Source organism: Ochotona curzoniae, unplaced genomic scaffold (genome assembly GCF_017591425.1).
Source record: "Ochotona curzoniae isolate NIBS_2020 unplaced genomic scaffold, NIBS_Ocur_1.0 contig_3819, whole genome shotgun sequence".
Classification (NCBI taxonomy): Eukaryota; Metazoa; Chordata; class Mammalia; order Lagomorpha; family Ochotonidae; genus Ochotona; species Ochotona curzoniae.
Genome location: NW_024466004.1, coordinates 32,729,570 through 32,754,020, shown reverse-complemented (window position 1 = coordinate 32,754,020; position 24,451 = coordinate 32,729,570). Strand labels below are relative to the sequence as shown.

The 24,451-nt window shown below is 35.0% G+C and overlaps 1 protein-coding gene across 3 annotated transcripts in view; it reads left to right on the top strand.

Moving 5' to 3' along the window:
- Nucleotides 1-24,451, top strand: part of LOC121158719 (pleckstrin homology domain interacting protein) — a 123,973-nt gene that overhangs the window by 8,801 nt on the left and 90,721 nt on the right. For 2 of the 3 annotated variants that reach the window (XM_040983659.1, XM_040983658.1), the window contains exons 5-7: nucleotides 2,860-3,010; nucleotides 3,111-3,209; nucleotides 22,525-22,685. In XM_040983659.1, the coding sequence (XP_040839593.1) occupies nucleotides 2,860-3,010; nucleotides 3,111-3,209; nucleotides 22,525-22,685 (411 nt within the window). Of the gene's footprint in view, nucleotides 1-2,859; nucleotides 3,011-3,110; nucleotides 3,210-17,579; nucleotides 17,617-22,524; nucleotides 22,686-24,451 lie in introns of those variants that run through there. The other variant, XM_040983660.1, reaches the window with a different exon arrangement.

Genomic DNA, 24,451 nt, shown 5'->3' with positions numbered 1-24,451 from the left:
GGGTCAGCTTTGGTCCGTCTGCTACACTACCCAGTTTGTGTACTGGGGTCTGCAGCTGCTTGATCAGTTCTGCCACCAGCCCCATCTCTTGCATGAACTAGTGGGTGCTGTGGACTTGCCCAGGCTAGCTTGCCCCAGGTTTGACGCTCATGCATACTGGTGGGTGCAACAGCTTGGTCAGGGCAACTTTGAAAAACCCCTACCCCCCCCCAACCCTGGTTTTTGTATGTACTTAGTAGGTGCTACTGGCCTGCCTCCAGACCCACACACATGCCAGTGGACTGCTGAAGCCCATCCTGGCCTGACCTGCCTCTAGCTCTGGCTTTTGCACCCATCAGTGGAAGCCACAGCCTAACAGGGAAATCAATGTAAAGAAAAAATTTAAAGGATTTTTGAGCAATTTAAGATGTTAAAAGAGTCATATATGAGTTTAGAACTGAATCATCAAAAATACTCGAGAAATTTTCTTTAAAATTTTATTTTTCATCTTATGCTTTTAATTAATACACAGTAATTGTGTACGTATTTACATAGTTCAATTTCAGTACATGTTTCAAAATATGTTTACAGGTATTTAGTTTATCCATCACCTCATACACTTAATTCTTTATGGTGAAAATCTTCACAAACTTCTTTTCTAGCAATTTTGATACATTCACCATAATTGTGTTAACTGTAGTTGCCCAACTGCAACAGACTGTCACAACTTGTTGGGAAATAGTAAGAACAGTACAAATAAAATTCTAAAAATTCATGGTGTATTATAAATCCTTTTACTGTCTTTGGTTAGCCAATTATACTGTTGTTTCCTGCTGTAAGTTTTGAGTGAATGTGATAGTTACAATTAAGGAATAGGAGATTCTGTTGTTAAGTAGTTTGAAAATTTGTGGGTTAAACATAGTTGAGGATTTCTCCAAGGTTCTATTTTCAGCACTCTACTTGACTCTCCAGGAATATAATGTATCTTTTGTATTATACATGCATGCTCTATTAGAATCCTTTTTTTCCAGAAGTTTTCGTTCTGCCAAGATCTACTGGCTGGGCTAGGAGTTGTACTGCAGCTTAAGCTCCTGATCAGTGCTGGTTGCTCTGCTTCCCATAAAGCTTCCTGCTAACGTGCCTGGGAAAGCAGAGGATGATGGTGAATCAAGTACTTTTGCCTTTGCCACCCACATCGAAAGTGTGGTCAGAGTTCTGTAATCTTGGCTTTGGCTTGGAGCCCTATCCTGGCTGTGTGGGCACATAGGGAGTAAACCAACCAGTATATGGAAGATATTTTTTTCCTTGCCTTTCAAATAAATGCAAAAACATGAAAATCTTGTATAAAACTAGCTGCTGCCTACCGTATGTCACTTCTGTAAACTCTCATTCAAGTTGGCAGTATGTTCACATCTTTTCTTAACAAGAGTGTTTTATGCCGATTAAGGTTCTTTTTACTTGCTTTGACTTAGACTAATGAGTATTAGCTAACTTTAAAAAGATATTCATGGTCTTCTGCCATTTGAGTGGAAAAGGTTACTTCTCACCTTCCCTCCAAATAAGCATCTTGTGATGACTTCATATTAAAATTGCCATGACTGTTACCTTGTAGCAAATCCCAAACATGGTATATGAATACACCAATAAAAAGTGTTTTGGTGGTATGGATTTTAATTCTTAAATTATTGAGATCTCTTAAATCATATAATAAACCAATTTACTAATCTAGGTAAAGCTTTACTAGTGCAGTTATTTTCTAAAACCAACGACATTTTTGAGAAGAGTAAATCTAATGTCTAACTTAGTGGAAGAATCTCTTATACAGACGTGAAGACATCTGCTTTTCATCATCTCTTGAAACATCATATATCATGTGGCCTCTGGCACTGTCTACCATGTATTCTTAAGAAAATGAGAAAGAAAAAGCAAATATTATCTTAGTATTGCTCATTATTTTTACTGAAAAACTTGCATGGAAAATGGAATTTAAATATAAGAAGTGTATTTTGGGACAAAAAAAAGGAAATTCTTAGTTTTTCATCATATGTGGTTTTTCATGAATTTTTTTTTTTTTTTTGCAAATTCTTATTGCAAATCTCAAAATACTTTGCGAGTAGCTAAATTGGAATATTTAGGTGCCAAAATAGGGATTTTTTTACTTGATAGCTGAATATGAGTGACAAAATAGTGTATTTTTTCTTCTAGTTAGATTGTTACATTGTTACATGATTGTTTCCTAAAAGACTTTGGATTTTATATCATGGTTTTAACTGCTGGCATAAATCAGGCTTTTTTTTTTTTTTTTTTTGTATTTTGAAGTTGTTACAACAGTGCTCAAACTTTTCATAGTAGGTGTAGTTGAAACTCATTATAAAATATCAATTAGAATGTTGACTTTCTCTGATTTTAGATACTTTCATGAAGTTCTGTATAGATGGTAATTTAAGTGTAGTTTACATTTTGTTATCACACTACAACCTGTCCTCTTTAATTAGTAATTAATCTGGAGATTGTAATCTTAAAGGCCCACGTGTTTTAGTATTTTATAGTTGAAGTTTTGATTTTTGGTTGTTGCTTGAAGTCTTTTGAGTACCAAATGGTTTCAATGATTTTACGTGTACTTTTTCAGTGTTCAGTATTTGTATTAATATCTGTTAACTTATAGGTTGCTACGGTTAGTTTACATTCTTTTTTATCAATGGATTAGATGATTGTTGGAGCAGTGTTCATTTTGTGAGACAAATGGTTTCACAAAATAAATTTGAGTTTTCCCCTTAATTAAAATGAAATGTTGACTAGCCTGAAGAGATTACCTATTATTTAGTATAACTGCATCACTTTGTATAGCAAATGTCTTTATATTTGTCTTTTACATAATAGGTGAAATATTACAGACATTTAGCCCCTGATCACTTGCTACAAATATGTCATCGACTGGGACCTCTTCTTGAACAAGAAATTCCTCAAAGTGTTCCTGGAGTACAGACTTTATTAGGAGCTGGACGACAGTCCTTGCTACGCACAAATAAAAGTATGAAAGTTTTCCAAAAGGATGTAGACATTATTTTTCTCCTTTTTTTTGTTACAGCATTTTTATCTTTGTATGCATAAAAAATATGTGTGTTTAATAGGCTGCAAGCATGTTGTGTGGAAAGGATCTGCTCTGGCTGCTTTGCACTGTGGAAGACCACCTGAGTCGCCAGTTAACTATGGTAGCCCACCCAGCATTGGTGAGTTATTTGAGTTGATAGCCTCTTAGTAAAGAATTTTCAAAAATTAAAATTTCTGCTTTGTACTACATGTAATCTGGGAGCTTCAGCCTTTAAATTGGAAAGAAACTATCAGATTTTTAATTTTATCAGTTATAATTATGTATGCTATAATATGCTTTATGCATGCAAATTAGCTGTTTTTTATTTTTTAAGAGAATTGCTCACTAAAGTATATATTATTAGGTTGAGTTAATGGACATAAGTATCATAATTCAGAAGAATTGTGATGATAGGAAACAAAAATCATTGAAATATCTTTTAAAAAGCAGTATGATTTTGTTTTTAAAGTCTCAGAGAAGGAGAACTAGTGCAGAAATGTTTTCCTCTTGAAATACTTCCTAAATCCATGCCTTTCATCTCTGCTGCTGCCAGACTCCTGCTTTACCTGGAAACTTGTTTTAGTATTTATTTATGTATCTTTTAAAATCATTTTACACAGAACTTTTTGGTGTCCTTTTGTTTTTCCTCTCTTAAAAACACAGACATGGTTTAAAAATAATGTGTTTGTATTTTATCTGAAACATTTAGTTATGCTTGAAAGTTATTGATATATTTGGGTTTAAATATATTATCTGACTTACTACTTTGAGATCGATCTTTTTCTGCTTACCTTTTGCTTTGAGTTTCTAAGATTTGACTGTGATAAGTCTTGCTGTCCCCCTTTTTTCTCTTCATTGAGCTTTTTTAGGCCTTTGAGTTTGTAATGTCTTCTACTGATGCTGAAGAATTCTCAGCCATTGTCTTGTACAGTAATCTCTCTGTTCTCTTTCTCGTTTTCTAAGACTTGGTTAAACAAATGGGAGACTTTTTCATTTTAAACTACTACCCTTCTGTGTTTTGTAGTCTCTTTGATATGTTTTGGATAATTTTTTTCTGACCTATTTAACAAAAGTATCATTTTATATGGTAAAAAAATCATGGATAATAATTTGTAAACAGGATTGTCCTAGTTAAGCAATTTTAATATGTAGTTTGACTATAATGAACACCCATTAAAACAAGAAAGGTTTTAAGACAGTAGGATAAATTGCATTTACAAAATTATACTAAGGAGTAGAATTGTTTTCCTGAAAGAAAGAGAAGGTAAAATATCAGATTTTTCCTCTGTAGGAAGAATTTATCCTTTCTTTGAAAAATTGCAGCTCCATATGTATAAAAGGGTAATATGTTATGCTTGTTCTTTGAACACATTGTCAGGCAGCTCAGTGGTAGGCAAAGAAAGTATAGGAGTGATTGACGGTAAATAACTTTCTTCTTAATATTTGCTGTGTAATTACTCTATGCCAAACACTATTCTGAATGTTTCTAATTATTTCTTTTAAAATCTTAAATAGTTTTATGATGTGAACCATTTTTATTTTACAGTGACAGAAACTGAAGCATAAGATTTGGTAGCACAGGGCACACATTTAGCCAACATCTGCTTGTTGCAAGATGCATTAGCAGGAATTTGAATCTGAAACAGAGCACCCTAACACTAACACAAACTAGAATTTCTGATTTTGGATGCGGGCATCCCAAGTGGTAGCTTAATCTGCTGTATCACAATACTCATACTCATTCGTAAATGCTTAATATGGAAATTTTTGAAAGATTTGGTGTAGTTTTTTTTTAAGTAAACTTTTAGTTTTAGAATATACAGATACAGAGGTAATTCAAAGAAGTTCTGTATCCCTCTCATGAAGCATATCCTTAATATTACAATTTTACATTATGTGGTGCATGGCTACATGTGTCAAGACTATTCAGTCAGCATTAGTATTGCTGTTAACTAAGCAGCAGACTTGTTTTACATTTCACCTGATTTTTTCGCTAATTATGTTATATTTTACCATGATTCAATCCTTGGTATCTTACTGCAACAGTGAAAGTTTCTTCGTCTTTGAAGTGGTTGATGTGACTTTAAGATAAAAAGAGAAGTGGCAAGAATGAATTTTCTCAGATACATGCAGACTATAAAACCTCTGTATTGAAAAAAAAAGCTATTGGAATATCTCACTTTTGCAAACTTAAAAATGTGTAAATATGACATATGACCCTTTGAAACTTAGAATTCCAATGCACAAATCTGTAAGTCATTTAAACCTTTATTGTTCATTCTTATATCTCTTTAGAAATTAAAACTTGTTCATTTTATTTTGTTGAATCCGTGCTCTGTTACCATCACCAAGCTGTATTTTAAGCCTTGATAATTCTTGGTGGGATTAATTTTTCATTCATTCACTCATCAAATAGACATTGAGTCCTTAATACTTACTAGGTGCTGGCTATGATCTGGATTTGAAGATAAGCAAAAACGTAACCTCTGCTCTCTTAGAATGTGTATGTGGCCCTTTATCCTCTGCCCTAGCATTGTTTGTATAACCTGGGATTTTCCTCTGACCATTAAGTAACATTGACATTGTTAACATTTTGAGCCAGATTGTCCTGTGCATTGTAGGATGCTTATCCTTGTCCTCTACCTACTCATGCTAGTAGCAAACAACCCCCGCCCCCGAGATAAAAAACCTCCAAACAAATCTTGAAAGGCATAAATTCTAGTGTTCCGTTGTGCAGTGTGGTGACTATTATATACATAACATGTTTTGTTCAGAAATAGTGAAGAGAGTTCAAAGCTCCAGGCAAATAAGAAATTTCAAGTTCTGATTTGGCCATTAAATACTATATAATAGGTTAAGGTATTATATGTACTCTATGAAAATGTACAGGCATTATATGTTTAAAAAATATGTTTAGACATTGGAAGTATCCCCTGGGCCAAATTAATACTTCTTCAAACTTTTTGAAGTACAAATATGATCAACCGTGGTAAGTTTCCTTGTTACTCCCAGTGAATCTGAGTAATGTTTGGAGTGCCCTTTCCTCATCTGTAGCTGTGCTTTTTCTGTGTAGTTCTTCGGCAGTTCTTAACATTGGCCCAGGCTTTTTTTTTTTTTTTTTCATTCCTTTGCCTCTGAATGTGTATTATTTGTCTCTTGTGCATCTGTGGATGCTAGTTCGCCTTTTAAAGCTTAGACACTGTGTAGAATTAACTGTTGTACTTCTTGCTTATGGAGAGGCATATTTTAACAGAGAGAAGGAGATACAGAATAATCATCTATCTGCTAGCTCACTCCCTAAGTGCCCATGGAGTTGAGCTAATCTGAAGCCAGGGACAGGAGCCTCTCTCACAGGTGCAGTGTCCCCAGATTTTGGGCCAACCTCTACTGCTTTCTCAGTCTATTACCAGGAAATTGAATGGGAGATAGAGCAGCTTGAAGGAGGATTAGCCAGTTGAGTCTTTGTGCCAGGGTCTGGTTGTAGCTTTTATTATGGTTGTGACCATTTATTTACTTATACTTTCTTTACTATTAAATACTGTAAAACAGGAATTGTGTTTTATTTATAAGCTCAACTCTCCAATATTAATGCATATTAAATGAAAGGCTTTATAGGGAGTTGATTTAAGTTATGCACTGCAGTGATACCAAAAAAATTTAAAGATGGATAAAGGATAAAAGAAATGAACTGATTGGTAGGATGAAGAGGAGAGCCATCTAATACTAGGTTTGATATAAGGAAGAAAAATCCCAAAAGTGATTTTCAAGAAATTAAAATGTTTGTGAGTCAACTAGTTTAGTTTATCAGATACTTGCACTTGGGTTTTTATCTATTTATTTTTTAAAGATTTATTTATTTTTATTGGAAAGGCAGATACAGAGAGAGGAAAGAGGCAGAGAGAGGATAAACAGAGAGGAAGATCTTCCATGTGATGGTTCACTCCGCAAGCGGCCACAACAGCTGGAACTGAGCCAGTCCAAAGCCAGGAACCCAGAGATTCTTCCGGGTCTCCCACACTGGTGCAGGGTCCAAATGCTTTGGGCCATCCATAACTACTTTGCCAGACTATAAACAGGGAGCTGGATGGGAAGCAGGGCTGCTGGGATTAGAAGCAGCACCCATATGGGATCCTGACTTGTTCAAGGCGAGGACTTTAGCCATTGGGACAAAACACCAGGCCCCACATTTAGATTTTTAAAACCCATCTCTATATAGTTTAAGAACAACATCAGATTGTGCTTTCTTATAGATTTTAACACTTTGTTTCTTCTTAGTATAGATTGAAAGCTGAACTGGAGTTATAGACTTAACGGAAGGAGATTCAAAGTGGTCAGTCCTTCCTAACACTATATAATCTCCTTAATACCATTAGCAAAGGCAAAATCAAAATATTTTACTAATCTATTGTTAGTTCTCACCAGTCTATTTTTATTATTAATTCGTATTTCATCTACTGTGGAAGAGAAACATGAGTATATACTTTGTTGGCACAAGCAGCATTGCCTCTAAAAGCCCTAAGGAATTTCTGGTGTTGTCCTTTCCTTTACCCTATTATTTACATCTGCATTTGTCTATAATATATAACTATACATCAGTAATTGGACTTAAGTAGAAGGAAATTATGAATCAGACATTGCAGCCTTTGAAGTTTAATTTGGAGATAAGTTAACATGCATGTTTCTCTTGTGAAAGATTGTACTGCAATCTGTTAAAGCAGTTACTTGCTAATCCTTTTTGTTGGCATTTTTGTTATACTTGCTGTTTTATCAAACTAAATTCTTTATCTGTAGGTCTTTCATTTTTCACTTCCTGGTGTCATGCCTAAGTACTTCCCTACCTCTCTGTTTATTTTGATTTTTGGAAGGATGAAGGTTACTGTTAAATTCTGTGGATGAGGATGAATGGTTTGGGGGAATGCAGTTGTTAAAAATGAAGTTTCACCTTGCAAAGCAGTTTTGTTGTGGACATATTCAGTCAATGATAAGGAGTCCGTGCATTAGTCTTGTATCTTGCCTACATTGTGATTCTCTGAAAACCAGTTTGAACAGAGGCAGCAAGGAGTTACTTCAAATTACACGCAGATCTTTGAAGAAACCTTCAGTCTGTGTGGAAAGGCCCAGAAGAAGCTTTTGGCTCCTGGCCTTGAAGCCACTTGGGGAGTGAACCAGGGGATCGAACTTTTTCTCTGGACCCTTCTCTCTGTAAATCTTCCTTTCCAATAAAAGTAAAATAAATCTTTAGAAACAAAACAAAAATCCACAAAGTTGTTAGGAAAATGGAGCTAAAAGTTTTATCTTGATACAGAAAATTTCTAATTTCAGAATATTATCACATTATACAGCTTCTGTGACCTTTCTGAAGACCACCAAGATGCATGGCTTTCAACATTTTTTTACATAAAATAAGTAACTTACTTCCATACTTCAATAGACTTTCTGATGAAAGTACCTTCATGTTTAGTCTCATTTCCGCCATTGTATTTGAATTATTTTGTAATACTTAATCAGGAATTTTTTTTCTAGACCTCTTATTCTCTGTCTCCTATATTTCCTTCTTCTAATGTTTATTTTCGTCTACTTGAAAGCAGTTTCAGAGAGTGTGCAAGTATTCTCCTGAATGATGTTCTGTCCACTGTTTCACTCCCTAGATGGCCACAGCAGCTGGGACTGTCCCAGGTAGAAGCTGGGAGTCTGCAACACAGTCTTGGTTCCATGGTGGGTGGCAGAGAAGTTCAAGTAAATGAGCCATTATCCACTGCTTCCCTGGGCACATTAGAAGCTAGCTACAAAGGAAGAACACCTGGAACCTTATATGTGATAAGAGCATCCCAAGTGGAAGCTTAATCCTGTGTGCCACAATGCCTTCCATGTTTCTTATATAGTTATTAGAAAGATTGCTTTATGTTATAAAATCAAAATTTACCATATAATTTCATATTATTCAATAAAGTGAGTGATTATAATTTTTTAGGTTCATATTTTTTCTAATATTCTATAGTAATTCTTTTCCATTCTTCAACTGAATTCGTATTTTGTCCCTAGTTATATCTGTTTAGTTGTTAAATATTTTTTCTACTATGGTTCTCTCAGTAACCATTTATTTAGAGCTAGCTTTTCTTTTGCTTTTCTAGTAATAATTTAAATATTGTAGTTTTATAATGCGTGTTTTTGTGTAATGATTTCTGACTTAGCTATACTCGTTTGTTATTTTTTTGGTATGTGTTCCATTAATCTTCCTATTTCAATTTGGTACAATATTTAATTTTCTCACTGTCTTTCTGGGGAGTTCCTAAGATATCCTTACATCTTATTTTTGGAGGAATAAAGTTAATATCGTGCTAAAGTTACAGATATATAAAAATGAAAATTTTTGTATTTCATTATTATGATTAATAAATAGGGATGCAAAGATTTGAAGAATGACATTTCCTTAAAGTTAAAATCACTGCTCCTCTAGCTGTTTTAGTTTTTTTCATAAATAGCAGAATGAAGTTTGTTTTACGTTACAAAGTAGATGAAAGATCTCCCCCTGCCACTCCTTTTTCTATGAAATTTTGGGCAAGCAATTCCAGTAGTAATAGGGAAGTGCTTTTGTATGAATCACATGTGATTTCACATTGAAAGTTAATGGAAAATGGGATTAAAAATATTTATTGCTTACAAAATCTGAAATTTGTGCATAGTTTTTCATAATATGCATTTTTGTGAACTATTTGAGGAACCTTTGGTTTTTCAGTGAGATCACTAGCTTTTATATTAATTTTCATACATACAAAGTATGAGGCAAATTATTGTGTCTTTTAAAAGAAATTATTTGTTTATTTGAGAGGTAAATTTAGAGAGGGAGAGAAAGACAGATTGAGATCATTGCTCTGATCCACTTGCCATATGGCTGTAACAACCGGGGATGGGCAAGCCAAGCCAGCAGCCAGGACAAAAGTGTTAGGGGCCTAGACATGTGGCGCTTGTTCACTGCTTTCCCAGGCACGATAACAGGTAGCTGGATCACAAGTAGGGCAGCTGGGATAGGAACCTGTACCCATGTGGGATGTCTGCGTCACAGGCAGTGGCTTTACACTTTAGCAAGGGCTGAAGATCTCTGATTTTTTTTAAGGAGATTCTTTCACATTAGAATTTCAGTGTATTTCTGTACATCTTTTAAAACTAAGAAATCCATGAACAAGCTGTTTAGATATTTGTAGAAATAGAACAATATTTTGCTTAGCTCTTTAAAAAAGCTGCAGGGGAAAAATTATCTCTCTCAAGAGACTTGAAATATAATACTTGGGGGTTTGGTTGTTTAGGGACAGTTCCTGTGATGTTAGTAGAAAATACCTTTGAGTGTGGCAACGACTTGTGTCTCATTTGCTTTTCATGAGACAACTTAAAGGCATTGTCACTTTATTAAGAAATTAAAGCTTTTAGAGGTAGTAGCCAAGGTCTCTATTTTGCTTCAAATCTTACACATTTAACTTCGTGTTACATAGCACCTTTTGCTTTCTTTTTGATGTTCATTATTTATTAATCTTGTAGTTGCTGTTTCCATTTATTATTTTGCACATAAGTCATTTAATAAGTTTCCATACATAAACTTTAGAAACAGTAAAAGTGGTATGTTCTTCCAAGTACTGCCTGATGAACATTAAAATTTGAGAACAGAATTATTTATTTATCTTAAGATTTATCTACTTTTATTGAAAAGGCAGATATACAGAAAGAAAGGGGAGAAGAGAGAAAGATCATCCATCTGCTGGTTCACTCCCCAAGTGGCCACAGTGGCTGGAGTGGAGCTGAGCTGATCTGAAGCTGGTAACCAGGAGCTTCCTCCGGTCTTCCTTGCAAATGCAGGGTACCAGGCTTTGGGCCATTCTCCACTGCCGTCTGAGGCCACAAGCCTGGAGCTGGATGGGAAGCGGAACAACTGGGATGTGAATGGGCACCCAAATTGGATCCTGCGCTTGCGAGGCAAGATTGTAGCCACCACGCTACTGGGCCCAGAATTTTTTTTTTTTTCTTGAAGAAACTCTTGATCTTGGTGTTCACTTCATTAAACCTTTTCTTGAACAAAATTTTATTTTTTGAACTATTTCTTTTGCAGAATTAGCTTTTGTTTTTAGGTAATTCCTTAACCATTCTCAATGTTGAGAGAAAACTGCAATAAATTATCCCAAAGCAAATCTCATAGTACTGTTTAAAAAAAAAACTTATTACTGGAATTTAGCTCAAAATGTTCACCTGATAAGGCAGTCTGTATTCTGTTCTTTCTTAGTATCTCCTCTTGACATTTTTCTTTTTGCTTGGGGTTTTAATCATACCTCAATTCATGCTGCTTGAATGCTGTGCTGTTGCAGCCTAGGCTCTTGCACAAGCTGTTTTCTCATGCTGAAATATGCTTACCTTACCACCATTATTTGGCTGATCATTTTTCAAGTTTTGGTTTAAATGTCCAGTTGCTCAGAAAAGTCTGTCCAGATTGCCTGATCAGCCCCATCCCTTCGCCACTCTGCTGCTAAATAGTTTTAGATCCCGTTGCTGTATATGTCATGATTTCCCTGTACCTTCTATTTGATAACAGTTATCGTTGTGCTTGTTTCGTGTCTTTCTCCCTTGCTTGACTGTAATCTCCATGAGGGCGGTAAGTATATGTCTCTTCTTTTTCCCTGTTATATGCCCTTCCCTCCCCTCCACCAGCCCATACTTGGCTCGTAATAGGTAGTTCTAAATGTTGTTTGACTCAAAACTGAGTGATTAAAATGTTTGATATGAAACTATGTAATTTAAAAAGTTAAAAAATGATTTTTATTAAAATAACTACAAAAGCATTTAAAGTTATTTAAAGCAAAACTTAGTACCATTACCATGTTTTCTGTTTGAAAAAGCATTAGGCTAATTTCCAGGAAAGAAAAGAGTTAACAAATAAAAAATATATCTTAATGATTCTGATATGCCCATTTTTAGTGCTTGTTACATGCTCCATGAGATTTTTCTTAACTCTTGAAATCATTATCTGTTAACTTTCTGTATTTTATTTCAGTTCTTAGTTATTTTCACACATTATTCATCTTTATAATATCTGCTAAATCTTAGAAATGTGTGTTTTAAACAGGAGGCATAGCTAAACACAAAAATCGAATGTAAACATTCAGAGAATAACTGCTGTGCATATTGTTTTAATTAGCAATGGTAAAATAAGATAAATACTCATGAGAACTGTGTTGTCCTGGTGATTATTTTGCTTTACCTTTCTATTCCCTGTTCATCTTCCACCCCATACACTTTTTGTGGACAACCTTCCACAAAGGATTAATGGTCTTAGGTTGTAGCCCTCTCTTGCTTGTTGGAGATACGCATTGTAGTTACTATGACAGTGATTTGTTAGTCCTGTTCCTCTGCTCCTTATGTAGTGCTGCAGGATGATGCAGAGATCCAGTAGTGCTGTAGAAATAAATCAACTTATGTAGAATTGTTTCCCAAATTATCCTGGTTCTCAAATTACGAATATTTGGATGTCATTTCCTGCCAATAGCTGTGTTCATAAATTACCATGGCAGTCCTTTCAAGTGTGGCTCTACAGTGAATTAGTGTTCCTCATTGTACAATTCCCTTTAGTAAAAAATTGAAACTGAACTATCTCTGGTATGATTTGCTTTTACTTTAAAACTTCAGTGGTTAAAAACAATTGATGTCCTGTTATATTATCTTTGGACTTTCTTGAATGGAAGCTTATATATATTGAGATACAATGAGGGAGAGAGAGAATGAGAATCTATCTGTTGGTACACTCCCAATGACCAGTGCAAACTCAAACTAAAGCCAGGTCTCAGGAGCTTCATCTGGGTCTCTCACATGGGTGGCTGGGGCCTGAATACTTGGGTCATCTTCTGCTGTTTTTCTCAGTTCTTTATCAGGTAACTGTATCAGAAGTGAAGCAGCCAGGACATGAGCCTAACACCCAAAATGGGGTGCTGTCATTGCAGCCACGGGTACTTTTTGCTGTACCACAGTGTTTGCCCAGTGTTTATTTTTTTTTTGAATAATAAATCAGATTTAGACTGTTATCACATAGAAACTAGTCATTCTCAGTAGCATAATGCACTTTCATATACTTTGATATAGGTTTTAGTATTATTTTGTAATTTAAAATATTTACATATTCTTGAATGTTTTCATCAGTTATTGATTCTTACCTTAATGTTTCTAGATATTTTGCACCTTTTCTTATGCTATTTTGAATTCTTAAGGTAGATTGAAGCACATTTATTTAATGAAAACTAATTATATTAAATATATGTTCATGGATAAACTTGAAAATATTAGTTTTTTACAATGTTTTTCTGCATATTCAGCATATAGTAGCTAAAAGTATACCCTGGCTTTAGATTGAGTCATACCTGGTCTTCATCTCTGTCTAAGTTACAGTTAGCTATTCAGTTTCCTTATTGGTAATTTTTTTTTAATTGGGGATCATAATCATACTCACTGGAGAGGGTGATTAAAGGTAGATTAAGAGTGTATATATAGTGTGAGGTTGTCATTGCAGTATAACAGATAATGCTGCCACCTGTGGCATCCCGTAAAGGCACCTGTTTGTATCCTAGATTCTCTACTTCTGATCTCGTTCCCTGACAATTGTTTGAGAAAAGCAGCAGAAATAGCACAAGTGTTGGGGCTCCTGCCACCCACATGGAGACTTGGATGAAACTCATGGCTTTAACCTGGCTCAGCCCTGGCTGTTTCTGGGCGATGAATCATCAAGTGGGAAGCTCTCGGTCTCTGTCTCACTCCTACTCTAACTCTGGTTTTCAAATAAATAAATCTCACCCCCCCCAAAAAAAAATTTTTTTTCCCAAACGTGCTATGTGGAATAGTGTTCTATAATCGTTACCACCACATTGTGTATTTTCTTTCTGTATTTCATTTTTAAGGTTTGTTTATTTACTTGAAAGAGAGGTCAGCCATCCATTGGTTCAATCTCTAGGTGGCTGCAATGCTTGGTTGAAGCCAGGAGCTTCATCTGGGTGTTGATTCATGGGTAACAGGGTCGCAAGCGTTAGCTGGAAGTTAGATCGGAAGTAGAGCAGCTGGGACTTGAATCAATGCCCATATAGGATTCTGGCATTGCAGGTGGCAACTTTATCTGATTTACCACAACAGCAGCCCCCCTATTTTGTTGTTTCAGTTAGCCATATTATTAGTTCTGGCATATAATAAAGCTTTTTCTGTTATAAGATTCTTGAAGTCTTTCTAGTAAGAACTTTTCTGTAGCTCTATACCATATTTTCCTCTTTTTTAATAATGATTTTTCCCAAGCCTGAATTTGGTGTAAACACTGTTAGTGAATGTTAGTTATCTATTTTTTCTGTGACCCTATACTCATATCTTTTTCATTTAATTTGTGGATCTAGATGCAACATTTTTTGGTTATATGTTAGCATTACATCTCACAGTATACTTAACTGACCACTGTTTGTATTCGCAATGAATTTGAGATTGCTACTATGTAAATTGTTCTTTGAGTGTCTAGTGGTAAATCACTATTTTGTTGGGAAATATAACTTCTAAAATCAATATGACTGGTATATCAGTTTGGAATTTGTTTTCATGTATACTTATTTTCTATCACTTTCTGCAGGTAACTTAAGTTTGGATTTCTAGATTCCCAAATTCTTGTTTTATATAAATGAGTTTTTTAGTCTTATTTTTTTTTTTTAAGATTTGTTTGAAAGGTAGGTTATGCACTCATGTACAGAATATCTTCCATCTTATAGTTCACTTCCCAAATTGCCACAAGGGTTAGGGCTGCCCTGACTCAAGCCAGGGGTCAGAAGCTTCTTCCAGACCTTGCACGTAGGTGCAGGGACCCAAGAACTTCCTCCTCTGCCTTTCCCAGGCACATTAATAGTGAACTGGATGGGAGTAGAGCAGCTGGGGACATGAATTATCACCCATATGAGTCAGCATTGCAGCCGGTGGCTTAACTTGCTACACCACAATGGCAGTACCTACTTAGCCTTAGGAAGTATTTGTTAAAACAGATTATGGATATTTAAATGAAAATTAGGTACTGATTAGTCAAACTTCGTTGCTTTGTATTTTAATTTAGGAAGTTTTTGTGCTTATTAACTACAAAACGTAATTTTGCATTTTATTTACAGAAAGCCTAAGAACCTTCCTGCTAAATGTTTTTCTTAATAAGAGTCAGAGTAACAGTCAAAAAGGGGTGAAAAAGGATTGCAGAAAAATTATTTAAAGAAGATTGTTTTCTGAGTGTCCCTCTCCCTATAGCGGAAAAGTATCTAAGCTGTACTGGGGTACCTTCTGAGTTGCATATTCTTGTTATGACCTCTCCTAGATCCTCAGCCACAGACATTGATTCTCCAGGTAGAATAAAATGGAATATACAATATGGTTTTCCCAACATACTCTCCATGTATTCATTTGGCTGTCTATAGGTTCCACTTTTTATGAGTTGATAAAAATTGGTTTTGGCTTTCTAGTTCTGATTGTTAAGCAGAAAACATCTCATACAATGGAGTAAATAATATGTGGTGTATTGTATTGCACTTCACAAAAATTGTCCTCAGCATTTTTGTTTGTTCATTGTAATATTGGCCTTTCTAAATTTTTTGTTTTTAATATTGTTTACATTATTGAGGGATGTACACACATGTGGGCCTCTGATAAGTGTGGAGAGGGTTGAGATGTGGAAGAAGGTGGGCAAGAGGAGTATTTCAATTCTTCCTTCTTTTTTTAATCCTGTGTCCGCAGTAGGGGAATGGAAGGTCACTACTTGCTGTCAAACTATATTGGCACCAAGGGATAGGGAATTGTCTTTTGATGACACCTTAGAGACCGTCAAGTGGGGAAGAATGTTTCCAGGGTGTTACTTGAGTGGTTTTGGTAGATCCGAGACATTGGCTTTGTTACACTGGGCTTGAGAATAACTTTCCAAGGTCTTTTGGCTGAACAAGTCAACCTTAGTGCATTCACAAATCTAGGAACATATTGCAAAGCTTGTCCAGGAGAGTTGTCCAACCTGTTATGCTTTCCATCCTCTGATGAGGCTCTTGCCATCCTCTGCTGCCTTAGATGAACTGGCTGTCCTGTATCCCATGTACATCCAGGTATGCTGTCCACTGCACAGGCCTCTGCAACCAAGGAGGCCCAGTTCTAATACATGTGCTCAAAGGTTGGACTACTTATAATGTGATTTTTCTCTGTGATCAGGGCTTGAATCTAGTTATCTAATTGGGGAGTCCCCAAAGACAACTCAGCTAAGGTAACCTCAGACCTTTCTCTTCTGTGCATCAGACTGTGCCAGGCAGGGTCAGGTTTGGTCTGTCTCATGCACCAGGCAACTCACATATCGTATATACAGCTTCCTGGTCAGTTCTGCCCCCAGCTCCATCTCAGGCAAACTGACAGATGCCTGATCTTTATGTTCACCATTGGAAACCATAATGTAGTTTGGGTGAACCCAAATAACCTCCACCATGCCTGCCCCATACCTTTTTTTTGCATGTGCTGGCATGTGCTGTCTGGTCCATCCAGAATCTTATCCTGCTCTTGTGCACACTCATTGATACCATAACTCAGCCCTGCCTCTCTTGCTCACCAGCAGGAGCTGCATCCTAACGGGGGAGTTCCCATAGTTCTCCTTCCAGGCCCACTCCCAGCTCCTGCTCTTGAGCTTGTCATGGATTACTTCATTCCATCCTGATGTGGCCCATCCCCTCCCTGCAGCACTGGCAGATGAGTACTTTGGCCTGACCCAGACATGCCCTTCAGTTTCCCCACTCTAAATCACTGTTCCTCCACTCCTCACATATCTACTAGTGCTGTGGCTGGGTTGGTGGAGATTGCTCCTTTCCTTTCAGTCATGCCCTTTCCCCAGGAATCTGCAGCCCCTCCTCCACAAGTGTACTGCATGCCTGGGGGACAAGGGTTAATGTTCCAACCCAACATCGCCTGCATGTCTTTTAAAAATACTAGAGTAATACTAGAATAGGTAACTGTACTGGCACACTGATACAGTTGACACAGATTTGGCATTAACCAGGTCCAGAGTACCCGCCAGCTACCGGCTGCTTTTCTCCAAGCAATGTAATATTTTTCAGGATCCAAGACAACCTAGCCAGTTGTCTAGAGCTGGGGGATATTAACATTCTTAAATGATATGTTTTATCCATGATTTATGTTGATTGTGTAACTTAATTCCGTTTTGCTATGTGTGCTGGCTGTTTTACAAAGTACTTTGCAAAAAGGAGAAAAAAATTATAAACATTTAGAGGGAGGTGATTTTGGCTTTACTACTTATATGCCAGGGTTATTGTCATGCTTTTCTGTTCTGAAACATATTGTAGTTAATGAAGTTACTATAGATACTATTATGACCCTTCCCCTGTTCTCTCCTACCTCCTCCCCTTCCCTTATCAACTTATTTGAGAATATACATGTTTATATAGCCAGAGAAACCAAAGTAATGTTTATTATTTTTGTCTTTTTTAAGATAATCTACATTGAAAACTTGGGCCCAGTTTTAAGAAGTAAGCAAAATTTTCCTGTTTATGAGGAAATAAAATTTCATTTATAATGTTAACTTATTTTAACTTTCATTTTATTCAAAATTAGTTGGTAAATTAGAATAAGACACCTATATTTTAAGGTAGAATACCAAGATAAATATTAAAACTTTACTTAGAAAATTAAAATTTTGTTATTGGTATATGTGTAAATAAGTGACCTCACACAGAGTACATATAATAAAGCCAATTTAATGGAAAGACAGAACTAGAAATGGAAAGGTTGGAGCAACTGATTTGCTGTTTAGGGGAGAAAAACATCTTTAAAAGTTTATATGGGTGCATGTTAAAACTGCATATGCATTTAAAAGTTAGCTGAGAATTTAAATTACAGAGTACTAAAAGAAAATATTAGTGGCTATTGTCATTGAGTAGGAGTCTTCATATTGAAGCAGTATAAAAGTATTTTAAAAAGCAGAATATTCATCAAATTGACTTGATAAAATTTATGATTGTGATGTCAAAGAACAATATAATATGAAAGCCAAGCATGTCTTGTGGGAAGTGGTTATGTTTTTGTGATAATGCACCTAGAGAAATTGCCTAAATCCCACCTCATTAAGGAATGAAACATGGTATTCAAATGTTGTATAAGAGGAAACTTGCAAAATTTTTAGTAATTACTTTAGGCAATTTACTACAAACTTTTCTTCTTTTATTGATCTTATTTTCGGAGCTGTGTATGCATTAGTATTGTAATTAGAGAATGAATCAACTTTTTTTTCTTTTTAAGATTTATTTGTTTTTATTGGAAAGTCAGATTTACAGAGAAGGAGAGACAAAGATCTTCCATCCACTACTTCACTTTCCAAGTGGCTGCAATGGCCAGAACTGAGCTGATCTGAAGTCAGGAGTTTCTTCTGGGCACTCATGTAGGTGCAGGGTCTCAGGGCTTTGTGCTGTCCTCTAATGCTTTCCCAAGCCACAGGCAGAGACCTAGAAGGGCAGTGGAGTAGCCGGTGCACAAACTGGTGCCCTTGTAGGATCCTGGGTCTGCAAGATGAGGACGTTAGCCACTAGGCTACCATAGTGGGCCCAGTGATTTAATTCTTAATAAGTAAATGTAAATTAAGAAGTGACTAATTGGGGAATTTAATACATTGTTTTGCTACCCAGAAGAAAAATGGACAAGAACCCAGCAAAATACGTATGAAATCGTTGGCCATTTTTTTGTGTCTAATGGCTAGTTCTTTAATAACTAGTTCTTTAGATTTCTATACAGGAGTTTGTTTGTAAGACTTTTGGGAGATTCACCACAAGTGACACTTTCCACTGTTTTACTTCTTTTTTTACTCCAGACTTTGAAGGTACTGAAGGTTCAAGTGGATAACAGACTGATTTCTGGAATTTTACTGTGTGACTAGTCTATTTTCAGAAAATTAAGTACATATATTTTGTTTCTTGCTAAATGCATCTAGCAAGGCAATTGAAGCATTCTGTAAATATTTTGGACCTTTTACTTTGTAATATAAAACAAAACCCGACTTTTTAAATTCCTTAAACTGTTTTGTTAGCATGTAATTTATTTGTTCGTTCCCCTAATTTATTTTGGTTATCTAACAGGTACCCGGCACCATTGTTAACTCTTAAGTAAGTCAAAACAAAACAATAAATTCCTCCCCATTTGGAATTTGCTATTATAGTAACAGGTAGCAGGAAATAAACACTGAACATAATCAAATCAATTCATGATATGAGGTGATGTGATGGGTTCAGGGCAAATGTAGAACTACAGAAAGAGGATTGATAGTCACAGTTGGTGATAAGGGATGGGTTGCAAGTCTTAATAGCTGAGCAGTTTGGGCCTCATTGACAAGGTACCAATTACCTGATTTGGAAGTACAAGAAATTAGCCATATACAGTTCTAAGCAGAGTTAATAGCCAATATCAAAAGCCTTAATTTAGGAGAATTCCTTGTGTGCTTGAAGGATGGAGTTTAGAGTGGCTGGAACAACCCAGGATTGAACTAGCAGATAAGGCCAGAGAATAATAGATGACAGGATTATTCAAGAAATGGGAGTCTGTTAGGTACAGAAATTGATGTTTATTTTGAATGAAGAATATTGCAGTTTTGAACAGAGGATGCATTTGATAGTTAACTCAGTTTTCCTTCGGAAAATGATGTTTGAATTAGCCTTGGAGGGTATGAAATAATTCACCAAGAACAGAATATTTTGGTTTGCTTTGGCAGGCTTTAAGAATAATTTTGATCACCATACTTAGGAGAGCAAATGAACTTTGAAGCCAAAGTTAATAATCCTACTTGATTTGAGGTTAAAACTATAATAATATTACATAAAGAACTGATTTCTTTATATCCTCTTATGTTTTCAAGTACTCATTTTAAAAATTGTTGTTCTACTTTATTAACATTTTAAGGAATTCCTATAATTCAGCAGACACTACTTTTTACCCAGAAATCATATAATTGGTTTAAAATTTTGACAATAGTCATTTACCTTTCTGCCATAAAGCTACTAAACTGAACTGTCTTGTGTATTTTAAGGTTAATTTATTTGTAGTATTTATTTACTAGGCTTATATAATTGTGAAAAATATTTCTGTGAGGTATTTAAGAGTTGTTGGGTGGGAAGACAGAGATCATGTTATTTTAGTGATATAATAGGAAGTGTAAATTCTAATGAGGGCCTTAGATGCCCTCCTTTCTGCATCTTAGTAAAAATCATCTGCATGTTGGACCTGGTCAGGCCCCTTTCCAGTTGATCTGCTTCAGTTTTATAACAGTGTCTGACCCATACTTCTATGCTTTTTTCCCATGGAAAAAATAGTAAGTTTGAATTTAATAAGTTTGAATTTAAGCTTATTACATGGGCATTCTTCATGATTGTTCTCTGAATATTACACCTCTGCTTCTGTTGAAACAATTATAGATTGGGTGACCGTTAAGTACTCTTCTAGATACCCTCTCCTTTAGCATGCAGTCATTGTATAATTAGTGGTAAATTTTTAGCTAAATAATTTAAAGGGTATTATGGAATTGTAGTTTTAAGTTAATGTGCTTCTGCAAAATTTAGTTTGACAGGGTGACTCTAAAATCACTTTCTGAATATGGTATTTTTTTTTTCCTTGTTGGCTCCAAGAATGTAAGTTAGGGTCAGTAAAAAATATGGTGAAGAGAACAGTAACACTTTCTCTTTGGAATTCTTGTTTAGAAGATACTTTATCAGCTGCGATTTTTATACCATTCATGTAAAATTTCTGACATGTATGTGATTGTACTTGAACATCTTTAGAAATAATGATTTTGATATTTTATTTCTAATAATTATATTTTCATACTTAAATTTCATAAAATTCAGCATTTTGAGAATTTTGTAAATTATGGATAGAGGGAATCCAGGTGTGTGTTGGTAACATTAGTTTTTTTGCGTCCCAAATCATTACTTTAAGAGAACCACTAGGTGAACCACTACATTCTTGTTGTTTGAGTGTAATTATTCGAGTTCTCATTTGGTAGGACTTTTGATGTCTGTTGTTGTGTGTGATTCTTGAACTAAATTAGTTTGAAATCAAAGTACTGGGAGATATCTTAATTAGGCCATTTCTGTGTTAAGGCTAAACTGTTGGTAAAACTTACTGAATCTATTAAATTATTGTATTAATAGTATAAGTTTAAATATACTAATTTACAACTGTCAAACCTTGTCATAGGCATTGCCAAGTGTCAGAAGATTGTTGCATAGAATACACTAATAGTAGTAACAAAAACTTTATCAAAATAGAAAGTAATTGCTGTGATAAAAATCTATAAGCATAATATAATGCTCATTACAGTATTATTGCTTTACAACCTGCAAAGCATCCAGCTTTAAACTACTTCAGTAGCTTTTAGGAGAGTAATATTTGCGTATTTTTATGAGCAAACATTATTTTGATGTGGAAACAATAAGTATTGAGATTGTTTACAATAATACCCGAGAAGCATGTTTTATCAGGTTTAGATAGAGAATATTTACTAGACTCTGACTTGATGTTAAATGATATTTAATATACATGTTTAATTAATCTTGGAACAAACTTCACATATGATGCTGCGTTCTTATACCAGTATAGATGGTAGTTGCAGAAAAAAAGCCTTATATCAAGTGTCTCCTTTGTCCAGAATTTTTAGTATAGAGAATACTGTAGTAATTTAGATAAGAGAACATTTTGGGCTGATTATCCTTAATATAGAAAATCTAGCTTTGGGGCAGAAAATAAACTTAAGTCAGATTTTGCAGGATCATTAGAATGAATGAGTTGAAAAGAGCGTGATAATAAATCCTAGATAAGGAATTATTATATAGGTGCTTGGCAGGACTCCCAGTTTAGCTTTTACTTTCTAATAATGCCAGTTACTTATTCCTCTGTGTTCACTTGGTGCAGAAGTTCTTGTTTGGAAACCATCTTTTGTGTCAAATTTAGACTCTTATTGCTTGTTTTATGTAAAAATAGCTGGATTCCAGTTTTTATTTTTTTGATTTTTAAAAAATATCTCCTAGGACTTTTATTATAGTACATAATAACGTGCTCTTTGGTTTTTAAAGAGTTGTAGTAAGAAAATAAAGTCTGGATTTTGATCATGGCTTAATTGTGATTTCAGATAGTCCTTTAACTACACTTTATTTCTTTATGTTTTTCTTTTTAAAAGTTTTTATGCATATTTATTAAGAATGCATTTCTGTTTTATTAAAATAAGGATAGTGATACCTGATATTTTAATTTCTATTTTGAAAATTTATCTGGGAGCCATAGGCATTAGCATTTTTATTCTTACCAGCATAAGACAGGTTGAAATACATGAATTCTTAAGAGTTGTAATCTGATAAAATTAATTTTTGTTATATTTATTTCCCTCTTTTTCTTGGTAGCGGATACTCTGTTTTCAAGGAAGCTGAATGGGAAATACAGATTGGAACAACTTGTTCCAACTGCAGTATATCAGCACATGAAAATGCACAAACGAATTCTTGGACACTTGTCTTCTGTATACTGTGTAACTTTTGATCGAACTGGCAGGCGTATATTTACGGTAAGTAATATTGCGAAGTATTTTCACATATGAAATTAAGCATTGCTCTTGGGTGAACTTAAAATGAAAATTTATGTTTTAAACAGTAAACTTGAAAATTTAGGTAATTTAGCATAATGAAGTATTACTAAAATTAGAACTGTATCCAATTTAGGAAAACTCTGAAAGATGCTTTGTTGAAATACAGCCATAGCTAAATAGCAAAACTTCACAAAGTTTGGAAATAGGGAGTTACGAGACAAATTTATTTTGGTGTGAAAAATATTGAAATTGAGGCTTTAACAAAGATCTTCAGAAAGTTCATTGAAATATGTATTACAGAAAAATTGTACATAGATTTCAACAATTTTTGTCTCAAAAAAACTTACTTTTCTGTGAACTTTGTAAAGTGCCTCCTTGTTTTTTGTCCTGCATCATGACAGTGTAGTTCTCAAGATTTAATTTTGGAATTTTATGTTTTACAAAATTTCAAGCAACAATTTTAATTGTGAATGAAGAACATTTCTTAAGGGAGTTAAGCTAGCTGTAGGAGATTGTTAAATGAACCTTTCAGTATTATTCATAAAAAAAACCTACGTGCTAGTCTTTGGGATATTTTCCTTAAGATAGTAATAGCAAGAAGATAGCTGAGCGTATCCGACTCTGCTTTTTACCTGTTGTTGCTAACACATCATCAATATATGTGATGCTATGTTTGAAGAGAATCTTTGAGTTTGGTTACTTTACTTCCTTTATCATGCTAAAGAAAATTACCCACTAAGGGTAATACATATTACATTATTTTGGTTATACTCATTATTACACTATCTTGTGGGCTGAAATAACACAGTCTGTTACAGAGTACTTAATTTCATGAGAAATAAGAAAATGGGAAAGAAGTTAAAATGGAAATTCTCTGTCATTCAATAAAGCAGTTGCAGCTTGTTTGCAATCAAAATAATTCTAAAAGATTCCTATTTTTTCAAAAATTTATTTGTGAACTGAGCACCTACTTGTGCTCTATGTGTAAGCTAGTCATCTGTAAAATGGATAAACAGCAGGATGACATATGTTTCTTTTCATTTGGCTCAGCAATTTAGATATTATTTCCTACAACAGTAATTTCCCTTTCTTTTTTTCTCCATTTTTATCTATACAAACAGAATAAAGGTGAAAAATCCCCAAGCTTTCTGACAGGTTATTTTCAGAATGTAGGACAGCTACTGTTACTAAAGTGCTTAATGTGTTCTCAAATATAATTGAAAAATTAACAATTTCAGCTTAATATAATATTATCAAATGCAGTTCTCAAAATCTAAAGCAAATTTGACAATTTTGGTGTTTAAAAGCTTTCCAGAGTAACAGTCAACTGAAATGAGAAAGAAGCATTATTTTATTTGCACTTTGTTTTCATGGCTGTAAAGTTTTCCAATACACTGAAAGTATAGCAGGTATATAATTTCTTAGTTTTAATGTTAGCCCAGTACTTTGTGGAAATTTTTTGGAGTGCTGGGCCTGGTGCAGTAGTCTTAGTGGCTAAAATCCTCACCTTGCATGTGCCAGGATCCCATATGGGTGCTGGTTCGTATCCCAGCTGCTCCATGTCCCATCCAACTCCGTGCCTGTGGCCTGGGAAAACAGAAGAGAATGTCCCAAAGCCATGCATACTCATGGGGAACCAGTAATAAACTCTTGGCTCGTGGCCTCAGATCTGCTTAGCTCTGGCTGTTGAGGCCACTTGGGGAGTGTACTAGTGTGTGGAATATCCTTCTCTCTGTAAATTTGCC